Source organism: Manacus candei, unplaced genomic scaffold (assembly GCF_025592945.1).
Source record: "Manacus candei isolate 608988 ecotype Guabito, Panama unplaced genomic scaffold, ASM2559294v1 h1tg000014l, whole genome shotgun sequence".
Lineage (NCBI taxonomy): Eukaryota > Metazoa > Chordata > Aves > Passeriformes > Pipridae > Manacus > Manacus candei.
The window spans coordinates 35,509,358-35,534,989 of NW_026138062.1; the positions used below are offsets into that span (position 1 = coordinate 35,509,358).

Below are 25,632 nucleotides of genomic sequence, written 5' to 3' on the forward strand. Positions count from 1 at the left end.
TACTGGTTTCATCCTAAGAACAATAGGGCTGTCAGCTCTGCTTGCTGTTATACGGGGTTATTACTGTTCTGCTGCTTCTGGTTTTGGAGCTAGCAGCTGCTCTGTTTGCTCAGGTAACTCTGAACTCTTTTCCAGGTGCATCCATACCAAAACTACTACTTACCATTATGGCCTTACTTCACTGTTTGTTGCTGGAGGCTGTCTTCTCTCTTTCAGTAATAAAGTTTTCACAATTAGTACATTGCAGCGACTGTCAGATGACCACCATGCTGTGAGGCAAAGAACAAGAGAGGTGGTTCATTCAGCTTGAGGGCACTACGGAACCTTGTTGCAGATCATAGTCATAGAATGGTTTGGGTTGGAAGATCATCTAGTTCCAACCCTCTGCCACAGGCAATGACACCTTTCACTAGACCAGGTTGCTCAGAGCCCCATCCAACCTGGCCTTGAACACTTCCAGGGATGGAGCATCCACAACTTTTTTTGGGTAATCTGTTCTAATGCCTCACTACCCTCACAGTAAAGAATTTCTTCCTAACATCTAATCTAAACCTACTCTCTTTCAGTTTGAACCTATCCCCCTTGTCCTACAAGACCTACATGGTCTTGTAAAAATCCCTCTCCACGTTTCTTGTACTGGAAGGCCGCAATAAGGTCTCCATGAAGCCTCCTCTTTTCCAGGCTGAAAAATCTCAATTCTCACAGCCTTTCCTCATAGGAGAGGTGTTCCATCCCTCTAATCATCTTGGTGGCCTTTCTCTGGACTCACTACAACAGACTGATTGTCCTTACTGTGGGGGGGACCCCAGAGCTGGATGCAGAACTCCAGGCAGAGTCTCACAAAAGCAGAGTAGAGGGACAAGATCACTTCCCTCAACCTGCTTTTGATGCAGCCCAGGATACAACTGGCTTTCTGCGCTACAAGTGCACATTGCTGGCTCCTGTCCAGCCTCTCATTCACCAGCACCCCTAAGTCCTTCTCAGCAGGGCTGCTCTTGGTCTGTTCATCTTCCAGCCTATATCGATACTGAGAGTTGCACTGACCCAGGTTCAGCACCTTGCACTTGGTCTTGTTAAACCTCATGGGATTCACATGGGCCCAGCTCTCAAGCTTGTCCAGGTCCCTATGGATGGCATCCTGTAGTTTCAACCCTCCTGCTGTGGGCCAGGGACACCTTCCACCAGGCCAGGTTGCTCAGAGCCCCATTCAACCTGGCCTTGAACACTTTCATGGATGGGACATCCACAGCTTCTCTAGGCAACCTCTTCCAGTGCCTCACCACACTCAGTAAAGAATTTCTTCCTAATATCTAGCCCAAACCCATCCTCCTTCAGTTTAAAGCCTTTCCCTTGTCCTATCAATACACACCCTTGCAGAAAGTCCCTCTCCAGCTTTCTTGTAGGTCTCCTTTAGGTAATGCAAGGCTGCTATAAGGTCTCTCTGGATAACAGACCTTATCATTGTTTTGAACTTGCCTGGGACTCCAGTGTGTGTTCTGATGAGCAATATGTCTGTGCTCTCATCCACACTCATTCTGGTGCAGTTTTTTTCTTCTAAGTCTTGTGGTTTGATTAGGTGCTAAAACTGCCTAAATGTAAACCAGTCGCAATTAATTCCTATTTCCTTAATAAATCACTTTTCTCAAGTATCTGCTTGGGTGCCTGGCTCATGTAGCTAAGGTCAAATACAATGCCGGATTTGTGAATAGCTTGGCAGAGTCTCCTGTGCTTTTTTTTCTTCTCACTCCCCATGTGGCATATAGTTCCCAGCTCAAGGTTAGTTGGGATTTTATTTTGTTTGTCAAACTTACTGCTGTTCTAGGAAACTGTGGCAATTATGGAGTTGCTGGTCAATGATTATATCAGTCTATGCTGCTCTTTCTGTTGCTGGTGTGACCTTGGAAAGAGTAGGCAAAAACTTACTTTCTTCAAAAAGTGACTACATTTGTCCTGATTGTCATCTGTTAAATATTTTTATCTTTGTACATATATTTCTGATGTTTCTTCAAAAAGAAAAGATGCCTATTGTGCAAATGCATCACAATCATCACACTCTAAAGAAAGAATCACTTTTGTGATTCAAAGTTGAATTTGCTACACAAAATCTGTCTAGACAATAAACACATTAAGGACATATCTATTTTACTTCCAACATTTCTAGTTTGCTGGCACATTATTATATTGCACTCTATCAGGTCCATCTCAAATTTCTGCAGAACATCTACCTGAGAAGCAGCTCTTTACATTTGTGTGTTACCTGCAAATGTGTGATAGTCTTGAATTTAATTGGATAGAAATGCATTTTGAACTCAGATAGTATACTTGTGTGCTGACAGGAAAAATTTGTATTTAAGAGGCATCTGTCTTTTCAAAATTTTAATACCTGGACAGTCTTTTTCTTCAAGGTTCAGCTGCTTTCTTTGGACTATGTACTAGTCCTTGTTATATTTGTAGTGAGTCTGGTCTAGGCTCATTCAGACCTACTTCTACTATTGCATGGAGTAGGATCCAAATCATGAGAAATAAACCTGTCATAAGTTCCTGCCTAATAAATCCAGGAGTAAGCTGAATTCAGTGAAATGGGGGAGCCATTCTGTGTTTGTAACGATATATGGGAGTTATCCCTGAGATGACTCCATACTATTTGAGATCAGAGATTAGACCTCAGGCATATTTTATTTCCAGATTGTTCTGCCTCTCTTGGCATTCATTTGTCAACCTTCAGTTCTGCCAGATATCCTTGCTTTTTCCTTTTTAAAGGGACACTTCTCTCATGCTAAGCAGTTTAGCAGAGTGCAAGTTTTTAGTTTGTGTCACTGACACATATCCCTGTACTTACTGGTAAAACCATTATTGGTAAAACCAAAATGATGTCATATGTATGAGATATGAGTTGTACATTTCCATTCAATTTACAGTTTACTAAGAAAGCAGTTTTGGAGGAGAATGAAATGTCCTATAACAAAATACTTTTGTTCCACCCCATTTACACATGGACTGTTTGTACCTATGGTACTGAAAGGAGCCATGATTAGGGTGAGGTAGTTGTACCACAGCATATCCTTGAACCTTGAAGACAAATGCTAGGTTCAGTCAAGGTTACCCATGAGTGCAGCAGATGGATGGGGTATCTTTCGCTGTGCACATCCCACTAGTGACCCAGCTATGCTGCAGCTCTGGTCAGCTCAGCTTGCTCTCATGCTATGCTGTTCACAACTGCTTTCCTGCTTGAGGATATATATACCTCCTGTTGTTGTGGACTTGTTTATTCCAACAGAAGTTACCATAAGCAATAATGTCTTGTGATCAAATTGTGGGTTTAGACTGTATAAAACATCAATTGAGCATTAGCTACTGCTTGCTTTGTACACAATTTTTTCCCTCCAAACTTTGGATTGTGTTCAGTAATTCTGATGGCTCTTGTATGCTTCCCATGCTACTGGATGGACTATTAACAGTTTTGATCTAGTTACTGTGAAGGAAAGAAACTAAGTATATGTTTCATTTAGACTGATCCTAATATTAAAAGGGTGGATGAGGAGCGAACAGATAGATAATCGGACAACCAGTAATAGTTTTAGAACAGAAATTTCTGGAGCAGTATTAATATGCAGCTACCTGATTTGCAGGCAAAATTAGGTATTTTTGTAGCTACATCTGTGGCTCCTACCTAGAACTAATCACAGGCATCCACAAAATTGAAGATTGTTTTTACGGTTTGACTGCTAAACCTCCTCCACCAAAATTCAATTAAAGACAGGCATAAAATCCTGCAGCAAAGGTGTTTTCTTTTAAAAACTAATAAATCCCACAGTAGAAAATTGGTATAGGCAATGGTTGTAACTGGGTTTTTTTCCAGGAGAAATTTATGGTTGTCTGTACTCATAAATTCAATGACAGTATGTTCTCAGATGCTGCAGCTCAATATCATATAAAACCATAAGGTAACCTGTGTGACCAGCTCAGGCACAGAAGATGTGTGAGGTCAGCAAGTTAAGTGTGCCAGGATAAATCTGTATCTGGTATCTGACAGCCAAGTTGGCTTTCTTTCTTACCGTGGGAGACGACACAGACGTGACTGTGTTGAAATCTTTCTAGGATTGTAATGTGATCTGGTAGCAAACTGACAACACCTTTTGGTCACATCTATGCTGGCAAGACCAAGTGCCTTCGAGGACTACTGGAATTGTTTGCCACTCTAGAGATGTCATTTCCCACTGTGATGTAACTTGCTCTTCTGCTAGGCAAACTGTTTATTGAATTAATGATTTTTAGGCTGTTTTCAGGTAGTTTGGACCTATCCATTTTCTGAACAAGGTGTCATTGTCAAAAATTCTAGAAGATATTTTTCTTTTCCTGGATGTGTCACTACCAAGAACAGGTAACATATCAAGGGGCAACATAATAAAGGACAGTGTTTGAGAGGCCAAATCTAGAAATAGAATGGAGTCTGAAAAAGTGTGTCACTCACTAATTGTGGAGGGGCTGTCTCTTAGTCATAATTAGCTTTCTATTATAGCATATTTTTCCTTTATCCTTCTTCAGTGCAACTGAAAGTGCTCAAATAACTTTAAATGTTTTTCATGTGTGATTTTTTAATGATGCTTTAGGGGAATCAGTATAAGATGGCTGGTCTTCCAACTGTGGCTGCACATGTAGTTCCCTTAAGCCTGACTTCCCACTGCTGCCAAAATGACTATTCTTAGCAGCCTCCTCCCAACTGCAACTCATTATGCAGCAGGGCTGTAACCTTTTTGTTTTCTATGAAATCATTCCTACCTGAGCAAATGGGGCTGGACTTGTAGGCCCTTTGCTTAAGTCTTTATTACTTAAGTGTGACTTCATATGGACTTTTCTTTGGATTACGAGCTAGATATATATCTCAGCATCTGCAGAAAAAAAATTAGATTGAAACCATTTAGTTTATTATACTAAGTTAAATTCTTCATGATTCTTGCTAGAGTAAGCATGCATTCAGAATTCATATACTTTGACATTTCATTTACTGAGTAGGTAAAATCGTTAAGTATTAAAAAAAAATAGTCAAGTCACAAATTCTACTTCCCTTTCTTTCATACTGGTTGTGTTTCAATATCATACTTACACAGTAAACTAATTCATCTTTTGTCATTTAGCCATAGTTGTTTTCCTTTCTGGGTCAGGAAAGAATGTCAGTGCATTGCTGTTTGAGGAGGGACATACGCAACTGCACACAATGAAAAGACTTGCCAACACTGTCAGAGGCTCAGAGAAGGATTTACATTTGCATAAATGCAGAGCAATAATGGAACACCACTGTTGTCCTCCTAGCTCTCTCAAACATACCTTCCTTGGGTACTAACTTATAAAGTATATTGAGGTATACTGTTTTCTGCAGCTTGACAGCTCATGCCTTGCCTCACTTATACACCGTTCTGGTGCTATAAAATCTAGTGTATCAGCTTGAAGGAAATAGTTACTAAAGGTATGAGCAGCATAGAGCAGATGTTGATTTATATAACTTAGGAGTGGGGATTAGCTGGGGAGAGTTTGAAACCTCCCGGTGGAAAGTCATTGCAAGCTAGTTAATCTCTTCCCCTAGCTGCAAGCCATTTGAATAGAAGGGCAGAACTCTTCTCCATAAATATTCTGCTCAGCCCGTTATTTTCCTTGATGGCATAATTTTATGTCAAGACTGTAATATATATCGTAGAGCAACATATATCCTAGAATAATTGCCCACTGTACTGGTTTTAGCTGAGATAGAGTTAATTTTCTCCCTAGTAGCTAGTACAGCACTGTGGTTTTGAATTTAGTATAAGAATAATGTTGATAATACACTGATATTGTAGTTTTTGCTCTGTAGTGCTTACTCTAAATCCAGGACTTTTCAGTTTTCCGTGCTCTGTCAGTGAGGAGGTGCACAAAGGAACAGAGCTGGGAGAGTGGAGCCAAAGTGGACAAAGGGATATTCCATATCATAGAATGTCAGGCTTATCATATAAACTGGGATGTATTGGCCATGAGGGGTGAATCGCTGCATGGGCTGGACATTGGTCAGTGGGCGGTGAGCAATTGTTTTGTGCATCACTTGTTTTCTTGGGTTTTATTTCTGTCTCTCTTTTTGCTGTATTCCTTTGCATTACATTATTATTATTATTATTATTATTATTATTATTATTATTATTATTATTATTATTATTATTTCAATTATTAAGCTGTTCTTATCTCAGTCCACAGGTTTCACCTTTTTCCCTAATTCTCTTCCCTATCGCATCGTGAGTGGCTGCGTGGTGCTTAGTTGCCAGCTGGCATTGAACCATGACACCTGTTTAGTCAGTGTACTTACAGCTATGTGTTTGTCACTGTATTGATTGTATATATTAAAGTGGAGGAGAAGCAGAAAATTTCACTGCTCTTTCTCAGTTCTCCATGTGCTTAAAAGTAACACACAAGGCAGTTTATAATTAGTATCATGACTCACTCAATACCACTAACTGCAACTATGCCCTCAAAGGAAATGACTTCTTCATACTGTTCTGTTCAATTCTGTTTTGTATTAATAGCCCTCACATTTTCTCATGTGTCTCTTCTTCTAGAACTCCTGAGCTGATATTAAGAAGTGTCTTCTAGCAGGTGTGAGTCAGACCTGTGGGCTTCACAAATACCCTTCCAACTGTGCTTGCTTCCAGAAAAAAAGGAAGACAAAGAAGAAGCAGGAGCTTCCAGAATTCCACTCCTTTTCTAGAAGATAAATATAAATCAATTGCACAAGAAGATAGCCTGAATTCAGTTAAAGAAACTAAACTTGCTTTCTGAGATCTGTCTTGCTACGTCTGTTTCTGATTGTAAGACAATGGACTTCTGTAAGCAATTAAGAAAGTGGCTTTAAAAGAAAGCTGGAGAAGTGGCAGGTGGTGAAGCACAGAGACATCTTGGATAGATCAAGGATGAAGTGAACATTGAGTGGACTTTAATATGCTTGGGCTTTCTGCTGTCCACTGAAGACATGCTAAGCAAAAAAGATTAAAAATAACTTTCTAATTAATAAATCCAAGGTCTACTTCATGTTCCTATCAAGAAGATACCAAAGAAAAAGAGACAATGGAGATCGAGGATAAGAACAGGTAAAAAAAAAATTAAATTCTGAAAGAATTTACTGTTAGGCTGGCATATTCTTGCTCAACCCTGCATGGTCAGAATTTAAAGAATGAGTCTGATACTTGCCTAGTGTTTGTACAAAATTGCTACTTTTAAAGGTGAAATTAATTTCTTAAGTAATAGATAGGTGCCAGGTTCTGCAGCATTTACTTATGAATTATCTCTGAGAAATTAATGAGAACTACTTGAAAAAACTAATCACACTTTTGAGTAATGGATTCATAGTCTAACTTTCAATGTACACATACAGTCTCCACTGAAGCATTTTTTGAAGACAAGTGAAAGTTTCTTTCCTGTATTTGCCTAACTCTGAATTCAGCATATTGTTTTACCAGAATGAATCTATAATCTTGTCAACAGCTAAAAAGCAAAGCAAGTTCTTCACATGAACAATGTCTAAACAAATCTTATGAGATAAATATTTAGTTGTTGTAAGTTACAACATGTTAAGTTGTAATTAGAAGTGTTCTTATTTTCTGTCAGTGGGCTTGCAGGAAGAGGACAGCTTCCACCCTCAGCCTTGCAGTCGGCAGAACCCCCACTGATGGGCAGCTCTGTAACCTACAGGCTCCATTTTTTTCCTGTGTGTTAAGAAGGCAGGCTTTGCATTGTGGTAGACAATTGTTAGCAACAGCTGGCTACTCTTTCAGGATCTGTTTCACTGGCTTCCTGGGTAATTCTGTGAAAATTCATGGAAATTATGTATTTCCTTTGCCAGATGACTGTGGGATAGAAAATCTGAGGGGTTGAATCTCTCTCTTTTTCTTCTTGTTACTTAACTAGGCCCTTCTAATGCAAATTTTATATATCTGGGAATCTCTGAGGTTTAGGCATTGGACAAACCATCTGTGCAGCAAGGTCTTCTATAATCCAGTGACATATGAAGACCTTTATTAAGACCTTTGTAAAGACCTAGTCAGATGGTCAACGTGGTTGGTAGCAAGGACTGAACTGGGACCAGAAACAAAAGTACAGAACTAACATGGACAAGAGCTGGAAAGTATGGAATGTCCCAGATTGAGTTGCAGGGCCAATATTAAAGATGGAGACTGTGCGTTGGACAGAGGACAGACTTAATAAATCATCAGAGCTGTTGCCAGCAAGAGGCAAACAGGCTTGACACATATTTGGCTTCTATGTGAGTGGCTCAACCTATTCTGCTAAAAGCAGATTTCTTGCACTGCGAATTATTCTTGTTGCCAACAATTAAAAATTCTATATCAGTATTGACATTCTTGGATACTATTAAATGATGGGCTTTGTTCCACCAAGATCACCAATGACAAATATCCTGTCGTGTCAGTTATGTAGTGATTTTTGCTCATGCAGTTTATGGGGTTTTTTGCAACTCTCAGTTACACTGAGTTTCCATTAGACTATGTAGTGATATTTCAGAAGCCCTTCACTGTATTTCTTTTTAATTTCAGTATCATTCAATTACAAAAAAAAATAAAAGATTTCAAAAATTTTTGTACAGTACTTTACCTAAGCTTTAATATCGATATCGTACCCAGCTCTTTTTAAAGGTAGCCAACTGTCAGTTTTCAAACTGACAGTTTTCAAACTGCCTCTGCAGGTGTTCTGTTCATTGCGTCACTGTCCTCTAACTTTGCAGAAAACTCCCTTAACTTCTACATTTCCTGCTTCTCTTGTGTGCAAATATGCAGAGATATGCCAAGGGACATAATGTATCTCTTCTGTCACACTGACAGAATTGTAAACAACAATTACAGCATTTATGAAAGCCATTAGCCAGCTAATGTAATTTTGACCACGTATTTCACTAAAATAGTCAGGATGTCTTTATGTCTTATCCTTACTGAAGCTACAGGCTAGCACACACTCCCTTCTGAAAATACCACAGCTGCCTCATGCTTTGTTTCAGCTCCATCAAACTGAGCCAAATTAACTCAGTTCAAATAGTACAATTTTATTAAATTGAGTGATGGCATCAGAACTGGGGTTAGGGGTGAGTGTGGAAGAAGTTCCATCAGTAAATTGGAAAGAAGAGTGAAATGCAGTGAAGCTGTAAGAAGCCTGTAAGTACTTGATGTCTTATCCCATGCTACTTTATGCAGGACAGGACATGTAAACACAGCCTCTGGTTCCCAATGAACAATGCTGCAACTCTTGTGTATGAGGTTAGTGTTTGGAGGAGTATTTACTTGTAGCTATTGCACCTGTATGGTGGGACTTGTCACGCAACCCAGGAATCCCTTTCACTTCCTCTCTGTGTTTTCCCAGAAGAGGATGCCCTTTGTTCTTTCTTCCCCTTTTCCTCCCTTCCTCTCACTAGGCCTTACATATGGCTCATGTTTCTTCTTCTGTGCCACCCGTCCTTCCGTTTCTGAAGGTTAAATTGTTGCTTGTATTTCTGCATGGAACCCTGTTAAGAGGGAGAGAGAACTGATACAGAGGTGGAAAAGAGCTAGGGTTATCTGATGTAGAGACACTTGCAGAGGATCTTGAAGTATCTTTTCATAATTTAAGAAAACTACTTGTATTTCCTTCTGTTTGTATTTCCTTCTGTTTGATATTCTAATTTTCTCTATATACATGGGGCTCTGTTCACTGCTATCTAGAAAATATTATGAAATTTTGGAGAATGATTAGATGCAGTATTCAGAGGTAATAGGGATCAAAATAAATACTTCTTAAAATATTTTATACGTCGGTAATCTGGGGCCATTTTAGTTATTGAGTGGATTTTCCTCACTTATATGGAAAGATAATAGCTTCATTAAGTACTCTGGAACTGAAATAAGAAAAATATCTCAAGGTTGTACGGGGAAAACCCCCACCTTTGATAAGCTGATGACTGTGTGTCCTAAATGGAAGCAAAAAACCTAGGCACCTACATTAGGCACTGAAATCAATTTGCAGATTCAGGCATTGCTTTTTTGATGTTTCAAGGTTAAAGTGGGTGTTCTAAATCTAGCTCTTTTGTTGGCACCAAAGGACAAAATAAAGTACCACCAGTAATTTAACATATTGCCTATTAAAAAATGTATGCCAACAGCAACTCTTGCAACACTGTAGTCCCTCCGAATGCAATTCTCTAAAGATCAACTGAGGAGTTTATTTTTATCATTTGGTTTAATCTTTTGCATAATTTCAAATCCCAAGCATTTTGTGCTGGTATTTTGTTATCTGTACCATCCAGAATAGAAAACTCTGTGATTCTTAGCAATTCAAATTCGTGGAGTAATGGTTACTGTGCTATAGTTAAGAGTAAGTTTAGGCCCTCTCTTCGAGGACTTAACCTAAAGTAGTCTTTTCCTAGAGGTGGATCTAAGAAAAAATTTTATTTCAGTATTTGAGATTTTGAAATCCTATCATTTATTTGTGCCTTCTTGCTCTGCTCTTTATTTGTAAAGAATAAACTGAAACAAGTTTTATAGTTCTTTTAAGTACTTTCCATTAGCATTTGCTTAGTGCCATCAAGGAACTCACTTGAACATTAAAGCAAATAACTGAGAGATCAAAATCATCAGATGAAAATAAGTGTCTATTCCTGGCCTCTGTGCCCTTTGAACTTTGCTTGTTTTTAGTAGTATTCAAAAGTATCCTGCTCTGTTTATATTTGACATTTAGAAACTCATCAGCTTGAAAAAGGAATAAAATGATGCTTTAAGCCATGATTTTAACAGATATTTTGCTTAGAAGCTGCCAATAAAGGTTTCACATGAGGAATGCAGAGTAAAAATCTGCAGAGTGCAGATTCAAACTCACCGCAACAATCTAAAATAAAATAATTTCATCAAATTACTTAATTTGTGTAATAAATTTTAGGGAAAAAAACCTAGATATTTTGTTTGAATCAAACACTTCACAGGCCAGAGTTGTGGTTTGTTTGTTTTTTGGTTTCTTTTTTCTGCTAATGGAGCTATTTGAATAAAACAGAAACTGTCCAGTAAGGGGTGGCTTGCCAATGACTGGCACATGTGTCATCAACAAATGGTAGGTTTACTCTCAAACTTCTTGAAAAGGCATTAGTAAGCACAGGCAGAACAAGCTCCTGGCACTGACTATAGACCAATGCAATCTGTAACTTTTGACTGCCGAGAAATATATACAATGTAATGTTTAAAGCATCTGTTTTTAACACTTAAGGAATTGATTTAAGAATGAAGGTGAGCGCCTGCGGTGTCATGGAACGTTTTGCTTTCATGTTTGGTGTGCACTGCCTCAAATCTAGATGTAGTTGTTGAGTCACTGCTACTTGCTGCCAGCACTGCAGAACACTACTTGCTGTGCTGGAAGCCACTGCTGCAGCGGGTTTCCTCTGGTATTACTGACCTAGGCATGTTTGTTTCTTATCACCCCCCACACCTCTTTTGCAGGCTCCATTCCATCTTTCTAAGCATACTGGCAAGGAAGGAAGGGACTTGCATCCATTTTTTTCTACTACTGCAAGCTTATTTTAAACAATTGGAAAGATGAGGTGACTCTGCAACACAGAATTTTCTGTTTTTAAGGAAATGTCACTATGAAAATGGCTTTAATTTCATTTTATAAAAGTACTTTAATGTTGCAGAGACTCTTACAATTTTTTTTTATTCCATGTCCCTACTTTATGAGTTATATGACTTCATTCTGAACCAAAGAGAACTTTTGTTTATAGCCTCAGGAGAATTTTCCTTATGTATTTTTAAATCTAAATGCTGTTCTGCTTGGAAAAGTGATTATAAAAATGTTACTATAGGAATTTTCATATATCATATTAAAAAGTTCTCAAATCAGTACCAACCCTTACATATCTAAAAGTTGGGATTTTTTTCTAACTACCACGCCTCCAAAATTCCTAACTGGTAAGGTCAAATGACTTTTTTTTAGCATTGTCATACAAAATCATTATTAGTAGTTCTGCATAACAAATTTGTATGTGATACCTCTAAACTTCACTAAGATTACTCAGCGTCCATGTTTTCCAAAGGGTTAATTGAAATAAAAAAAAAAGTGTTGGTTTGTTGGTTTTGTTTTGGTTTTGTTTTGATTTTTTTGTTTTTATTGTTGCAAGAATCTGCAAACTGGAATATGTACACTTTTTTCAGTCAGATAGAATAACTTCTATATAGTCAGTTTTCTAGTATATTTTTATTTAGATATCAGGAAAAATAAGGTTTATAAAGGTCACTGTCATAAGCTGTAAAAAGACAGACTTTAGTAATAGATAACAGGATATGTATAAATCACTCTGTAATAAGAAAAAGATTTATGTTCTACTTTTCTTGCCAGATGAATGGCCAGGATGTTACTGACAGAATCAACATGGTAATTAAGGAGTGGCTGTAAAGTCCAATTAAGTTTCTGCAAACAGGTTTCTACTGGAACTGTACTTGGAATACTTCTACTCTCTTCTCCTTTTTTGTAAACTTTGAGAAGAGCTCATTTGCCCCCATTCTTTTGATCTGCTATCAGTATTGGTGTTCATTTTCCTTATCTTTGTTACTGAAATCATCAAATGCTCTTGTTAGGAGACAATGCCACGAAATTGGTAATTTTGGCATCACTGAAACCAGCAGGAGTCTTGCTATCATCAACAGCAACATCTAGACAATAAATAAAATGGGACTGGACGCCAGGGAAGGGGGTAGAATTCTAAGGGTAAGGGACATAGCACATCTATAGGGAAACACAGCATGTCTAAAAGTCTTAACAATCTTTAGCCCCAAACCAAAATGTCCTTGTCTGTTCTGCTCGTGGAGAGTTGTCCCTGGTTTATGAACCTTGCCTGACCATTTTCCTTAAGACTGATAGTTACAGGTATCAGTTATAGTAGTTACAGGTCAAAAGCGTGCCAAGGAGCACGACAACAATTAGCGTGGATGGTCAAAGGGCAACTTCGGAACACATGTCCTAGTCATTCTTATTTTTTTAATACAGTGGTACTAAGATGAGAAACACCTTGCTTCCATCTGGATGGACAGAAAAAAATACAGACCAAGGACAGAAATTATTAAAAAGTAAAAACAGAATAAAAAACATGCAATAAAGGAGAGGCAAATGAAGTATGTCCAATAGTAAATGGAAATGGGACATTCAATCCTGACAGTGCGAAACAGTCTCTCTTGTAACAAGGGGATCAGATTTATGAGCAGAACAGGTATGGCTATTTTCCAATAGCTCAGGAGTACAACTCCTTTACCCAGAACCTTGAACCTCCAGTTCTGTATCACCAGTTCTTTCCAGCTCTTACCCCTCTATAACAGATGTCACATCCTAGTCAGAATCAGTGGTACACAGTTACTTTTCCTCCAATATTAATGTTAAATCATCACAGGACAGTTTGTGAGTATTGTCTTGTCATGTGATATGACATAGATTGGGGAACTTCAGCCTATCACTGATAGCAGGATTGTCTGTGCCCCTGAATGCATCCCACCATTTGAGAAGTTTCTCACAGAGAGGTGGCTGACAGTTCAGATAGCTCTGTTTTCCTCCTGGGTCCTCTTCAAACCATTGTTCATGCTTCATAAAATGATAAATCACTTCCGTGATCCCAGGCAGAGAAGAGGAATTAAATTTTGCCAGTGTGTCTTGGTGGTTCACAACTGGTCTGGAAACTATTTTAGCAGCTGATATGGATGGAACTGCATTTGGTTTCAACTCCTTCCATCTTGCCCAGTCATCCACGTTTGTGCTACACCCTTCTGCAGGTATCAAGACTTGAAAAGATAAACATTAAGAGATTAGAAGGCAGCCTTCTCATTCCTTTGATATGAAAAATTCTGTGATGACAAACTCTGAAGGGGATGTAACAAAATGGAAAATTAAAAACATGAAATGATAGAAAAATGAACAAAGTCCTAAACAAAAGCAAAAAGTTAAAACCATCTTGTTTGTGTTAAAATAGTTCTTGTGTTATTTCTGGTGAAAGCAGGATCCACAAAATTTCTAGCATTTTCATATAATCCTGTAGAATTCGATAAACAAATATTACTGATCAATGAAATCACATGTTGCAGTCCTGGAAAAACTGTCTACTAACTGTACTGTATTGGATCCTGATCCATCTGGCTTTTTTAAGCTGCCTTTTTTTCTTAGTTTGATACACTTACTGAAAAGATTCATCCTGTCTTTTCCCTCTTCCACAGAAATTCTGTTACCTTTGGCTGCCAAGTAGCAGTTTTAAATCCCTGTCACCGAGTAAAGTCATAAATGTTTTAGTTTGGTAAGGGACTGGAATTAAGGCCCTGTTGGAATGAAATAGAACTGTTGGCTGTAGGTCTGTAGTCTATTTTTTTGCTCAAAGAAGGAGGATCATAAATATTGTTTCAAGTCAGTCATGGCTAAGCCTTCAAATATCCCAATGAAGAGTGCTTCTAGACAACTCATGCTAGTCCTGAGCTCCTCTCTAAGTGGTAGGATTTTTTCTGCTCTCTCGTGTGAACCTCCCAAGCTACAGTTTGTTGCCATTGTCCTTTGTTAGTCTTCAGTACTAAGGAGATCTCAGTTCCATTGCCTTTGTAACTGCCCTTCAGATATGAAGGATGTTACCATATGGCACTTTATTCTCCTCATTGGACTTAACTAGCCCAGCTTCCCCCATATACTCCTTGTAGGTCACATGCTAGCCCCCTGACCATGTTAGACTGTCTGGGTTCTGGAACCGAGTAAGCCAAAACCACCACATTCTGGTCACAATATCCAAGATCCAGCCTCAACAGCACTAAGCAGAGGCTCACTTTCCTTGATCTGCAGGTCATTCTTTCAGAGGGAGCACACTGTTGCCTCACACTCAGCCTGGTATTCCCCAGCTCCTTTGAAGCAAGGCTGCTGTTCAGCCCATCACTGATGCACAGCCCATGATGTCAGGCATGGAACTTTGTACACAATGAACTGTGGTATTTCTGCTGGCCCACTCCACAAGTTTCCCAAAGTGCTCTCTTAACTCACTGGGTTCACAGGCAGACTAAAGCTCAGTTTTCAGGACTGAAAGCACATTTCTTAAATCTCAAATGATATGACTTACCATACACCCTGTGAGAATAGGGCAGTGTGTATGTCCTATGACAGGCTCTCCGACAGAGACCAGAAAAAGTATCTTTCCTTCGGTGTTTTGCCTCCTTGATAAACCATGAGGGTTATCAGCTGTAAGTTCTTGTGCTCCATATAGTGGTGCCTGAATGCTGGGAATTACGTGAAATACCAGCGTTCTTCCCTGCCGAAGGAGGGATGCGAAAGCAGTAGCGCCTCATGCAAAGCTGTAGCCTTTCCCTCGCCCCGAGCGAGCGGGCTCTCTCGCCCGAGGGCCCTGGGGCGCACCGGGCCGCGGGGAGCCTCCCGCAGCGCCGCGGAACCGGTAAACCCCTCCTGCAGGCCCTCCCGCACCCCCGCACCCACCCCCGCACCCACCCCCGCGGCTCTCGGGGCGGCACTTCCACCCGCTCCCACCTCCCTCCGCCCGCCTCCCTCCCTGTCACCGCCTTGCGGGCCCCACCCCTTCCCCGTCCGGGGAGCGGCGGCGGGTAGCGGTCCTTTGTGTGCGGCGGTGGCGGGATGTGAGTGTGGGCCGGGCCGGGCGGGAAGGCTGCGGGACCCGCTCCGCTGCTCCCTCTCGGAGAGCGGGGCGGGCACTCTCCCGCCCATCCCTACACCCCGCGGGTTCAGGCGCCCGTCTCGGGCCTCCGGGGTACCCGAGGGGGAAGCGGGCGGGCGGCGGCGCTGCGAGCCCTTTCTCAGCTGGTGTGTGCCTTGTTGCCGCAGGCTGGCCCGGGTGACCGTCCTCCATGACTGCCTGGGCTGCAGGACCTTCGAGCTGCCGCCGTCCGCGGCCGTGAGGGACGTGAAGAGGCGGATCGACGCGGAGGCCGGGCTGCCCCCCGCCGAGCAGCGGCTGTGGCACCGCGGCAGAGAGGTGAGCGGGGCGCGGCGGGGCCGGGCGGGCGGCACCACCTCCGCGGCTGCGGCGCCTCTCGCCCCGCTGTGCTGCGGGAAGTCCCCGCCCGGCTGCTGCCGGTGCCGTGCCGGGGCCTCTGGTGCGTGGGCAGAGCGGGCTGGGCGGGTCACTCGCGGGAAGCAAGGATGTCGAGTGGAGGAGCAGGTGACCCTCACGCCGCTCTTGGTGGTGCCAGCTTTTATTATCTCTTTTTATGTCGTGGTTTGTTTTTTTTTTTTTCCCTCTGACATTATCCACGTGTTTTATCCTAATTTCTTTGGGGGGGAAAGGGCTGTTGTTAGTGAGAGCAGAAATTTCACCTGAGAGTGCTGATGTGCTTGTTCTGCTTTCCTGTCAGTCTGGCTAGTTTCAAGAGCAGAGCTGACATCACCGTGAGAGGAAACTGGCAAGTTAAAAATTGCGATCTGGGTATAGGAGAGAGAGTCGAATGAATGAAGGAATGAATGACCTTGTTCTGTTGAAGGCATCAGCCTGGTGTCAGCATTTCAGTACTGCTTGGCATGCTTCTAGCCGTGCTCTTGGGAAATGGGAACTTGGAGATCTTGGTGGGATGAAGTGAATAGAGGCAAGAAAGGGAGATAGAGGAGGTTGCAAATTACTGCTAAAATAGGTGTAAGGAGACTTGCAGATGCATAGAGAAGAGAGAGTGGCCTTTCAGTATATAAAGTGGGCTTATAAGAAAGATGGAGAGAGGCTTTCTACCAAGGCCTGTAGTGACAGGACAGGGGACAATGGCTTTCAACTGGAAGAGGGTAGGTTTAGATGGGGCAAAAGGAAGAAATTTTTTAGGATTAGGGTGATGAAACACTGAAGCAGGCTGCCTGGAGAAGTTGTGGATGCCCCATCATTAGAAATGTTCAAAATCATTGGATGGAACTTTGAGATCTGATCTAGTTGCTGTTGGTGGGGGGTTGTTGTACTGGACTACATGATGTACAAAGGTCCCGTTTCAAGCCAAACCATTCTATGATACAAGGAAGGATATAGATGTTAGTTGTACTGCTCAGAAAGCTTTTAAGAACCTACATGGGGAACACAAGTACTCTTTGAGGGCTCAGGTTTGAAATAAACTGCTTGTGTAGTTTATCTTTTGTTTTCTTGCCTGGTTTTGTGTGTCCTTGATTTGTTCTCTCCAGGCCTTCCTGTTTTTGGAGGAAGAACGCTATATCACTTTCTAAAATTTGTCTGGAAGTGAAGATCTGACTGGCACAGAAAACTTATCTTTTGCAGGGAACAGTCAGTAAACAGACTGTAATAGCTATTCTGATTTTTTTTTTTTTTTAATAATAAACTGCAATATATACGGTAATATGTGGTCTGTACTATAGCAAATTCAAAAATCCTTTATAAACCTTTGGACTCCTGTTTACTGGGATCAAATTATTTTTTAAACTTCTGAGTAGTAGAGTATTCATCAGTAAATCTTTTTTTCCATTGAAACTACTATGTGCAATTTACAGATATTAAGTAAAATCCAGTGTCTCTTTCTCTCATAGTTCCTTGCAGTATTAAACTGTTAATTTTAATCTGTCCAATGTCCTGGTGTCTGGTGGTATTTTGGTACAAAAATTGTTCCCGAGAAAATGTGGTTACTCTATCCCTTTAATGCTTGGTGGTGGGTTACAGCATTCTGTGGGGTTGTTTTTTATTTTAGTGAGTCCTGAGTAGCTTGTATACCCAGTGTCAGCTATTTAATGTCTTGAGACAAGATTAGCACAGGTACAATATTTCTGTAGAAACTTACAATAAGCACACTGTTGTTGTAACCACTACTTAAAGTGGTGTAAATAAAAAAGAATATATTTTTTTGCTAGTGTTGTTAAATAATGACTTCATACTGTGGACTAGGACTGTCTTTTGTTAATTAAATATAATTGGATTGTAAGCATCTACATCTGTGTAAACACCAAGTGCTTTCTAGTGATTTGTTTTTACCCATCAAAGTGAGGTAGTAGTCCTGAACTTCGCTGTAAACTGAGACTAATGTAATATAATTTCACATAATAAAATTTTTAATATAGTTTGCTATAAATGGAAACTAATATGATTTGGTTCAGTTTCTAATTAGCACAGTGCAGCTGTTATTATGCATTTGTTGTTGTGGCATGCAGGGTAACGTCATATATGACTATTTTAGCAACACTTCGTTTATGACTGGGACATGCATGATACGAGACTAGAATTGCAACAAAACAATTATGTGCTATGATTACTAAGTAGTTTCCTCAATGGCTGTTAAGGAATATGTTTGCCTCAGTTTCTTTATGATGTTCCTGGTGAGTCCATTTGATGTTGGACTACATGACTTTCAGTGGGCCCTTCAGCCTTAACAGTTCTGTGATAGGTCTGCATGTAGAGGTAGTGGGGACATGGGACTTTCGAATTCTTCAGAGGTGTTTCTGTGACATACTTTTGTCTCTACACATTGTGTATTGACAGCTGCTTTGAACTGATACTGTTTAGCTTACAACCCCTCTGAAACTGCATAACCATATGTACTCCTGTGGTACCCACACTATGTACTTCCTGTATATGTTTGTTTTCTTTATGGGCATGCACCTTAGAACAATAACTGCTTTAGTTGTATGCTTCTAGAACTTCCCAGAACGCAAAACTTTTTCAAACGTAAAAACAGGAGGCCATGGCTTGCTCTTAGTATGCTTCTGTGGGCATTTTTTTCTGCCTGATTTGTTTTGGTCCTGTTACTAACAAACTGAAACTTCTGGTCAAGATATGTCTTATTTTGTATTTCAGTTGTCTGATGGTACCAAGATTGTGGATCTTCAGAAGTCTCAAAATCAAATTTTTTTGAAGCTTCAGTCAAAAGGGTTGAAAGGAGGAGGTATGGAAAATATTTGTGTTTATAAACTGAAAACTCAAAGCGTTTTCTAACATAATACAAAGTTAATTAAGTTTTTGTCTTCTTTAAATGGGAAGCAATTATTTTTCTGCTTCAGGAAAATTAAACTTCTCTTTATAAGTGCCTTGGTATTTAATTTTTTTTCTTTGTAATGTGTAGAATTTAGATTATTGCCATCCTTTGGAATCAATAAGACTTGTCTTTCAATAACGTAATAGCTGCCTTATCTCATATAACATAAGCTAAATACCTGAAAGCAAAAGAGATACCAAAAGTATGTCTTTTCAATAGCCACCATGTAAGAAAGCTCTTGATTTCTTGTGTAGTTTTAGGTTTTTTCTTTTTGATTGTTTGTTTTTCTTTTGATTCTGCATGTTTAGTTACATTTTTATTAAAAAAATGCTACAGGTGTATCACTTTGTATGGTGTCTTGTTACCTGATTATCTTCAGAAATGCTCTTATTAAATCTATAATTATTATTTTACTTGATTATTAGCATTACTATTCTTCTAACAATAACTTTATTGTAAGGCAATGAAATAAATACTAATGGGATGGTAGGATGAAGAAAGAAACCCTTCTTTTCCTGCAGATATTTTATTTTGTGTCACAAAATGTATTCCTTAGCCTGTGCAAGCCATGAATGTACTGGATTATGGTTTTCTAGTGGCAGAGGGAACTTTGTATATTAGCCAGAAGTTCATGTTCACATTCTTTAGAACTTGAAGTGATTAGAAACCTATGACAATGGACTTCACGGTTCTATGACATCAAACATTTTTCTTTCTGTCGTTCTCAACTGTTTGCTCTGAATATGTTTTGCTATGTGTAGGCTGTGATAGACTAAGTAAAGAGTTTTATTTTCTGCTCAGAGCTGTTTTCTGCCATGCAAGTATATGGAGAATATAGTGTAACAGCCCTAAGAAATTTTCATGGGAAAAAAAAACTGTTGCTGTTTTTTGTGCCTATGAATGAAGTATTTAGCTGTGAGATTTTCTAAGCAGATAAGCAGTCTGTGTCTAGATAAAGTGCTTGACTTTTTCTGGTCCACAGTTCTCATGTAAGTCAATTTAAAAGATCTGAAGGCTTTAGTATCAGCCTTTTGTGTTTATTCTGGAGTCTTTCAGTTCAGAGATTTTTCCCTACAGCAGATGAATTGAGAAAGGCCCTGAATTTCCAACTTGGAAGTGCATGGTCAGTAGGGCCAAGCACATTGATTGCTGAAGTACTCTGAAGATCACCCATGTCCCCTTTGTGTTCATTCATTGCTGGTGACTGTCAAATAATACATAATCTTTTCATATGATGACAGAATAATTCATGTTGGAAGGGACATCAGGAGGTCTCTAATCCAGCCTTATGCTCAAAGCAGGGTCTTCTCTGAGGTCAGACTGGGTTGACTGAGGATTGATCTGTTTGAGTTTGGAAAGCCTCAAAGGATGGAGACTGCGCAAACTCTCCAGGCTCCTGTTCCAGTGCTTGACTGTCCTTATGGCGGAAAGAGTTTCTCATTCAAATTTGTGGAACTAGTTTTGTGTTAAATATAACCAGCTCTAATATTTAAGAAAATCCAGCCTTTGATTGGATGAAGTAAATCATGATCATGATCTCTAGCCAGAGTAATTGTTGTGAACATGCATAGAGCAGCTCTGCTCTTAGATTGAACAGAGAACAAAGTCTATGTTCAGCCCAATCAGTTGAAAATTACTTGTCTGTTTGTGTGGTTCCCACGGTGAAATGTGTTGTTTAAACGCGTCCAGCCTGCCCAGCTTAGATTTAGAGAAGATCTGTTTTTTTGATTTTAGATAATTTCTCCTAAGAAAAGAAACACCCAAACTTTCCTACTGTTTATCAGTTCACTTTCTTTCAGAAGTTTGCATATTGCATGGTGACTTTCATATACTTCCATATACTGTAAAAATAACAAAAGTTATAAAATACTTCACACACTTTCAGCTGTGAGTTGCAATTTCTTGCATTTTTTTCAGTTGATGCTATTAAGGTACCTTAAAGACTGACACTAGAAAATTTTAAAGAAAAAATGTTTGATGTTTTTCTTGTTTCTTTCTCAGCAAATAGAATTCTTTATCTGTCCCCTTTTTTCCACACTACTTTTTTTCCTAGTGTTTTATTCCAGAATATATGTGTGCTTTTGAATCTGTGTAATTCATAAACACATATATATGCAGAAGGGAGGGAAAGAAAGAGAGAGAATAATTACTTGTTAATAACTTCAAAAGGAAGCCTCATTAGATGCTTTCTGTGTGGGGATTGCATCAGTACTGTTTGTTTGAAGCACATATTTTAGAGGTTTGGTTTAGGGAGGTGCTCCTTAGTCTCAGACTGGAGTTTGAATTGAAGAGTATTGAGCTTTTTGTTTTGTGATAAACTCTTTGTCTTGGAGCAGATGTTCATTATGCTTGGACTCTTGTCACTCCAGGGTTAAGCCCAGGCAACACCAAAGCTACCACAAGGCCCATCCCCATGGAGTGTCAGAACAGGAAGTGTATACTAGACCCAAAACGTTCTGTGCCTGTATGTAGCTGTCAAATCACTAGAGATAAAAAAGTTAGAGCCACTGCTGCCCTGGAATACTATCATGCTACTTAAAAGTAGTAGTCATTTAGAAATTGCTACCTTTGGACATCAAGCAGTTGGAGTTGTGGTGTAACTGTTGCAAAGACTTGGCCCCCAAATTTATTTCATCTAGATGTGAAACAGCATGTTGACCATCAGCATCAAGACTGCTATTTTGATTTTTTTAATAGAAAGATTTATAATGTAGTATTTTCACAGTTGGTTTTGGAAAGGCAAGATTTTACAGTAACAGGCCTGGAGCAATTTAAAGAAATTATTTAAGTTCCCAGTAATTGTTTAGGATTTTTTTTTAATCTGAAATTAAGTGCATAGTTGCATAATACACAGCTTATTTTTTTTGTTACTTGTTTGTTTTAGGTCGTTTTGGACAAACAACTCCACCACTTGTTGATTTTCTTAAGGATATATTAAGAAGATACCCAGAGGGAGGACAGATTCTTAAGGTATATTACAAATGGTATTTTTAGCAGTCATTTAATATGCATGGCATAATACCATTAGTTTAATGCTTTCCAGTGAGTCTTGACCTTGTTGTATCTCATTACAGTATAGGAGATACATGTTTCTAGTACAGGAGATACATGTTTCCATTTCTGTGGGCAAGGCAAAGAGAGTTATGTGTATTATGTGTGGGCTTGTTTTTGGTTTTGTTTTTTTTTTAAATGTTTCTGAATTTTCTTGTCACAGATGCCATTGTAATTTATTTTAAAAAATGAGATAAAACATAGATGTAATTAAATTGGAGACTTCATGTATTTCATATGAGCAAGCTTTCTTAAATTGGAAATGACAACATTGATTTAAGCACTAAAAATTGTGTCAGTGAAAAGAATGGTGAACTGGTAGAGGGGAGTTCCCCTCACTTTACTTTAGACATGGCTGGAGCACCTCTCCTGTGAAGAAGGGCTGAGGGAGTCAGGGTTGTTCAGCCTGGAGGAGGCTCTAGAGAGACTTTGTTTTGGCCTTTCAGCATACAAAGGAGGCTTATAAGAGAGACTTTATATCAAGGTCTGTAGTGACAGGACAAGGGACAATGGTTTTAAAGTGAAAGAGGGCAGGTTTAGATTAATAAGCAAGACAATTTTTAGGATGAGGGTGGTGAGGCACTGGAGCAGGTTGCCCAGAGAATTTGTGAATGCCCCATCCCTGGAAGTGTTCAAGGCCCAATCTAGTGGGTGGCATCCCTGCCCATGGTGAGGGAGTTCAAACTAAGATGGTTTCTTAGGTCCCTTCCAAAAAACAAGCCATTTTGTGATTCATTCTGTGATTCTGTTATCTTCATAGGTCCCTTCCAACCCACATAATTTTATGATTCTATGGTCTCAAAAAATACACATAATTCCAAATTCATTAAGTCCCTCTGTGGGAAAGTCTAGGACCTGTAGAAGGTGATTTGTGTGGTTTATCATAGCTTCCTATGCTAATGTCTGAAAATAGCAGTTTGATTTTTTGCCTTTTTTAAGAACATCTGGAGTGATTAGTTCATAGCTGGATGTTACACTTCTCATTTGGCATGCTTTATCACATTGGTGGTAGGAACTTAGTTTCCTTAGTGTATGGGAATACTAGGTTCTAACTAATGGGATTTAGTACAGATATATCTATTTATCTATATGTACATACAAAACACACAAATACAAATGTTGATAGATCATGATAGTTCCTGATGTCTCATCTTTGCAACCATGGAACTGGAAGCTGATTGTGTTTAGTGGGAATGCTGAAGATAAGCATATCTTCAATTTTGGCAGACTACCTCCTGGATATGTTCTGAGCAGTGTCTGTACGTAGGAGGGGTGCTTACATTTTTATTGTTTCCCAGTACTAGGTACATCTGTAAGATGCATTTGAATTGTGAAGGGTTCAGACCTGCTTGACAATTTAAATCCAAATTTTCATTCCAACATGAAGAAATAAGATAATGTCTTTAGAAATCAGATGGGTAAATCTAGAAGTAGAAATTATCCTATTTTCATGGTTTACAATTTAGAGCTAAAAGATTGTTAGGGAGAGATTACTACTGGTAATTTTGCTGGTACCTTAAAATTTATTTCACTGTTTCAGTTCTTCAGATACAATGCTGTTACAGCTGAATGTAGCAGATACCCCGTTTGCCACAGCATGAATACAAGTCTGACTACATGGTGGTTTCCATACTTAGTATTTAATATTTCTGGAGACTTTGGGCTATCTTTCTGTATTTCAATGAATGACTGCCATGATTGTTCTTTTTTAAGAAGAGGAGTTGCATGGGTTTTGTATTTAAAAACCTTGTAGTGGTTCTTTAAAAATTTATTATTTACACTCAACTGTGGGTATATTTCTTGCCATCTCATAATGATTCAAATTTATGTAGAATTGACAGTATAAACAAAACCCAATATATTTTAGTTGCTTAAGTGATATGCATTTGTGGTGGCTGGATGCCAGGTGCCCACTTGACTGGGCGCCAGGTGCCCACCCAGCCGCTCTATCATGCCTCTTCCCAGCCAGACAGGGGAGAGAGTAAGATGGAAAACAAGTTGTGGGTATGGATAAGGCAGTTTATTAAAGCAGAAGCAAAGCGAAAGCTTGCATGTGCAAAAGCGAAGCAAAAGATAGCAGGGTTTATTCTCTACTTCCCATGAACAGCGATGGTCGGCCACTCCTGAGAAGCAGGGCTTCAGCACACATAATGGTTCCTCAGCAGGCAGCCATTGGAGGCAACAAATGCCTGCCTTCCTGCTCCTTTCCTTAGCTTTTATATCTGAGCTGACATCATATGGTATGGAATATCCCTTTGATTAGTTTGGATCAGCTGGCCTACTTGTGTTCCCTCCCAGGATCTTGCCCTCGATTGAGGAAGGAATGTTACAGTGCTGATGCTGTGCTCAGCAGTAGCCAAAACACTGGTGTGTTATCAACCCTTCTAGCTACCAATGTGAAGCACAGCACTGTGAGGGCTACTATGGGGACATGAACTCAACTCAGCCAGACCCAATACAGCGTTGTAGACTGAACATACTGTCACAAACTGTAAAATCAAAGGGTTATAGCTTTGAAACCAGATAACAGTGAGCTTATTTTACTCTCAACAGTCTATTTGAATGCAACCTAATCTGAAATACCTGCTGCTAGTTGATGCATATTTTAAATAAAAGTTCATCTTGCTGTGAAGTCTTTTATTTTTTATGCATAATCAAATGAAATTTATGGTTCACAAATACATTGCATGTGATATATCCAGATAACTTTTCAATTCAGCTGTAATGCCAAGCTTGCATACACCCACATAAACATACACACAAGTGTGTTGTGTATGCGTGTTTATGTGTCTAGAGCCCTGATACACTGTGATGATTCAATGTAAATTGTGTGAAGCTGTAATCCTGTAGGTATTTATAATCATACTTATGTGTCTGCTATTGATGAAAATAGGACTGGATAGGCATATTTTATTAATAGTCATGTTTACAGAACTAGTTTACTGGCATTTTTGTTTTCCATAGCTGTCACCACTATTAATACTATTTAACAAATACTCAATCTTAATATAAGCCTCTTTCCAGTCTGTGGGTTTCATTTGACAGGTGAGCTGCTCTGTTGGTTCATGACTGAGAGAGTAACTGGTCGGAACTGTTCTGCAGCCCTTTACTGGAGGAGTTTTAGAAGCACTGTGGCTTTTCAGTGGTTGGTTCATACTGTGAAGAGTTAACTTGAACGTAATTCATTTGATATAAAGAAGAGTGCTGTGCATTGCCTTCTTATGACTTGTTGCTTCTCTGTTGCTGTACAACTGTTTTTGTGGGCTTAACAGTAAACTTTGATAAATTAAAAAAAATATCTTTTTTTCTTCTCACAAATGTATTGTTTTGAGACTTGTACAGCTCTGATTCAGGATAATATGGTAGTAAAAGTTTAATAGCTTCTCAACTTTGTAGCTGCTTCTGTGTGGTATTTGAGCTCCAAATTCAAATCATATTTATAGTATTTATCTGAATATTCATTTTATAATGAAACCTATTATTGTTCAGATAAACTGAATAAAATTATTTTGGTTGAAAAGTATGAAAATGATTACACTTCAGATAATCGCTTATTATTTTCTACTGTTTAAGTTAGAAAACCATTGCTATAATATGTACAGCATTA

At 39.4% G+C, this 25,632-nt stretch overlaps 1 protein-coding gene across 2 annotated transcripts in view; it reads left to right on the forward strand.

Annotated features, from left to right (window-relative positions):
• SACS (sacsin molecular chaperone) overlaps positions 1–25,632 on the forward strand; it is a 59,970-nt gene that overhangs the window by 11,521 nt on the left and 22,817 nt on the right. The window contains exons 2-5 of one of the 2 annotated variants that reach the window (XM_051780901.1): positions 6,579–7,106; positions 15,850–16,000; positions 18,797–18,884; positions 21,859–21,944. In XM_051780901.1, coding sequence (XP_051636861.1) covers positions 7,084–7,106; positions 15,850–16,000; positions 18,797–18,884; positions 21,859–21,944 — 348 coding nt within the window. In that variant the 5' untranslated portion in view covers positions 6,579–7,083. Of the gene's footprint in view, positions 1–6,578; positions 7,107–15,596; positions 15,645–15,849; positions 16,001–18,796; positions 18,885–21,858; positions 21,945–25,632 lie in introns of those variants that run through there. The other variant, XM_051780902.1, reaches the window with a different exon arrangement.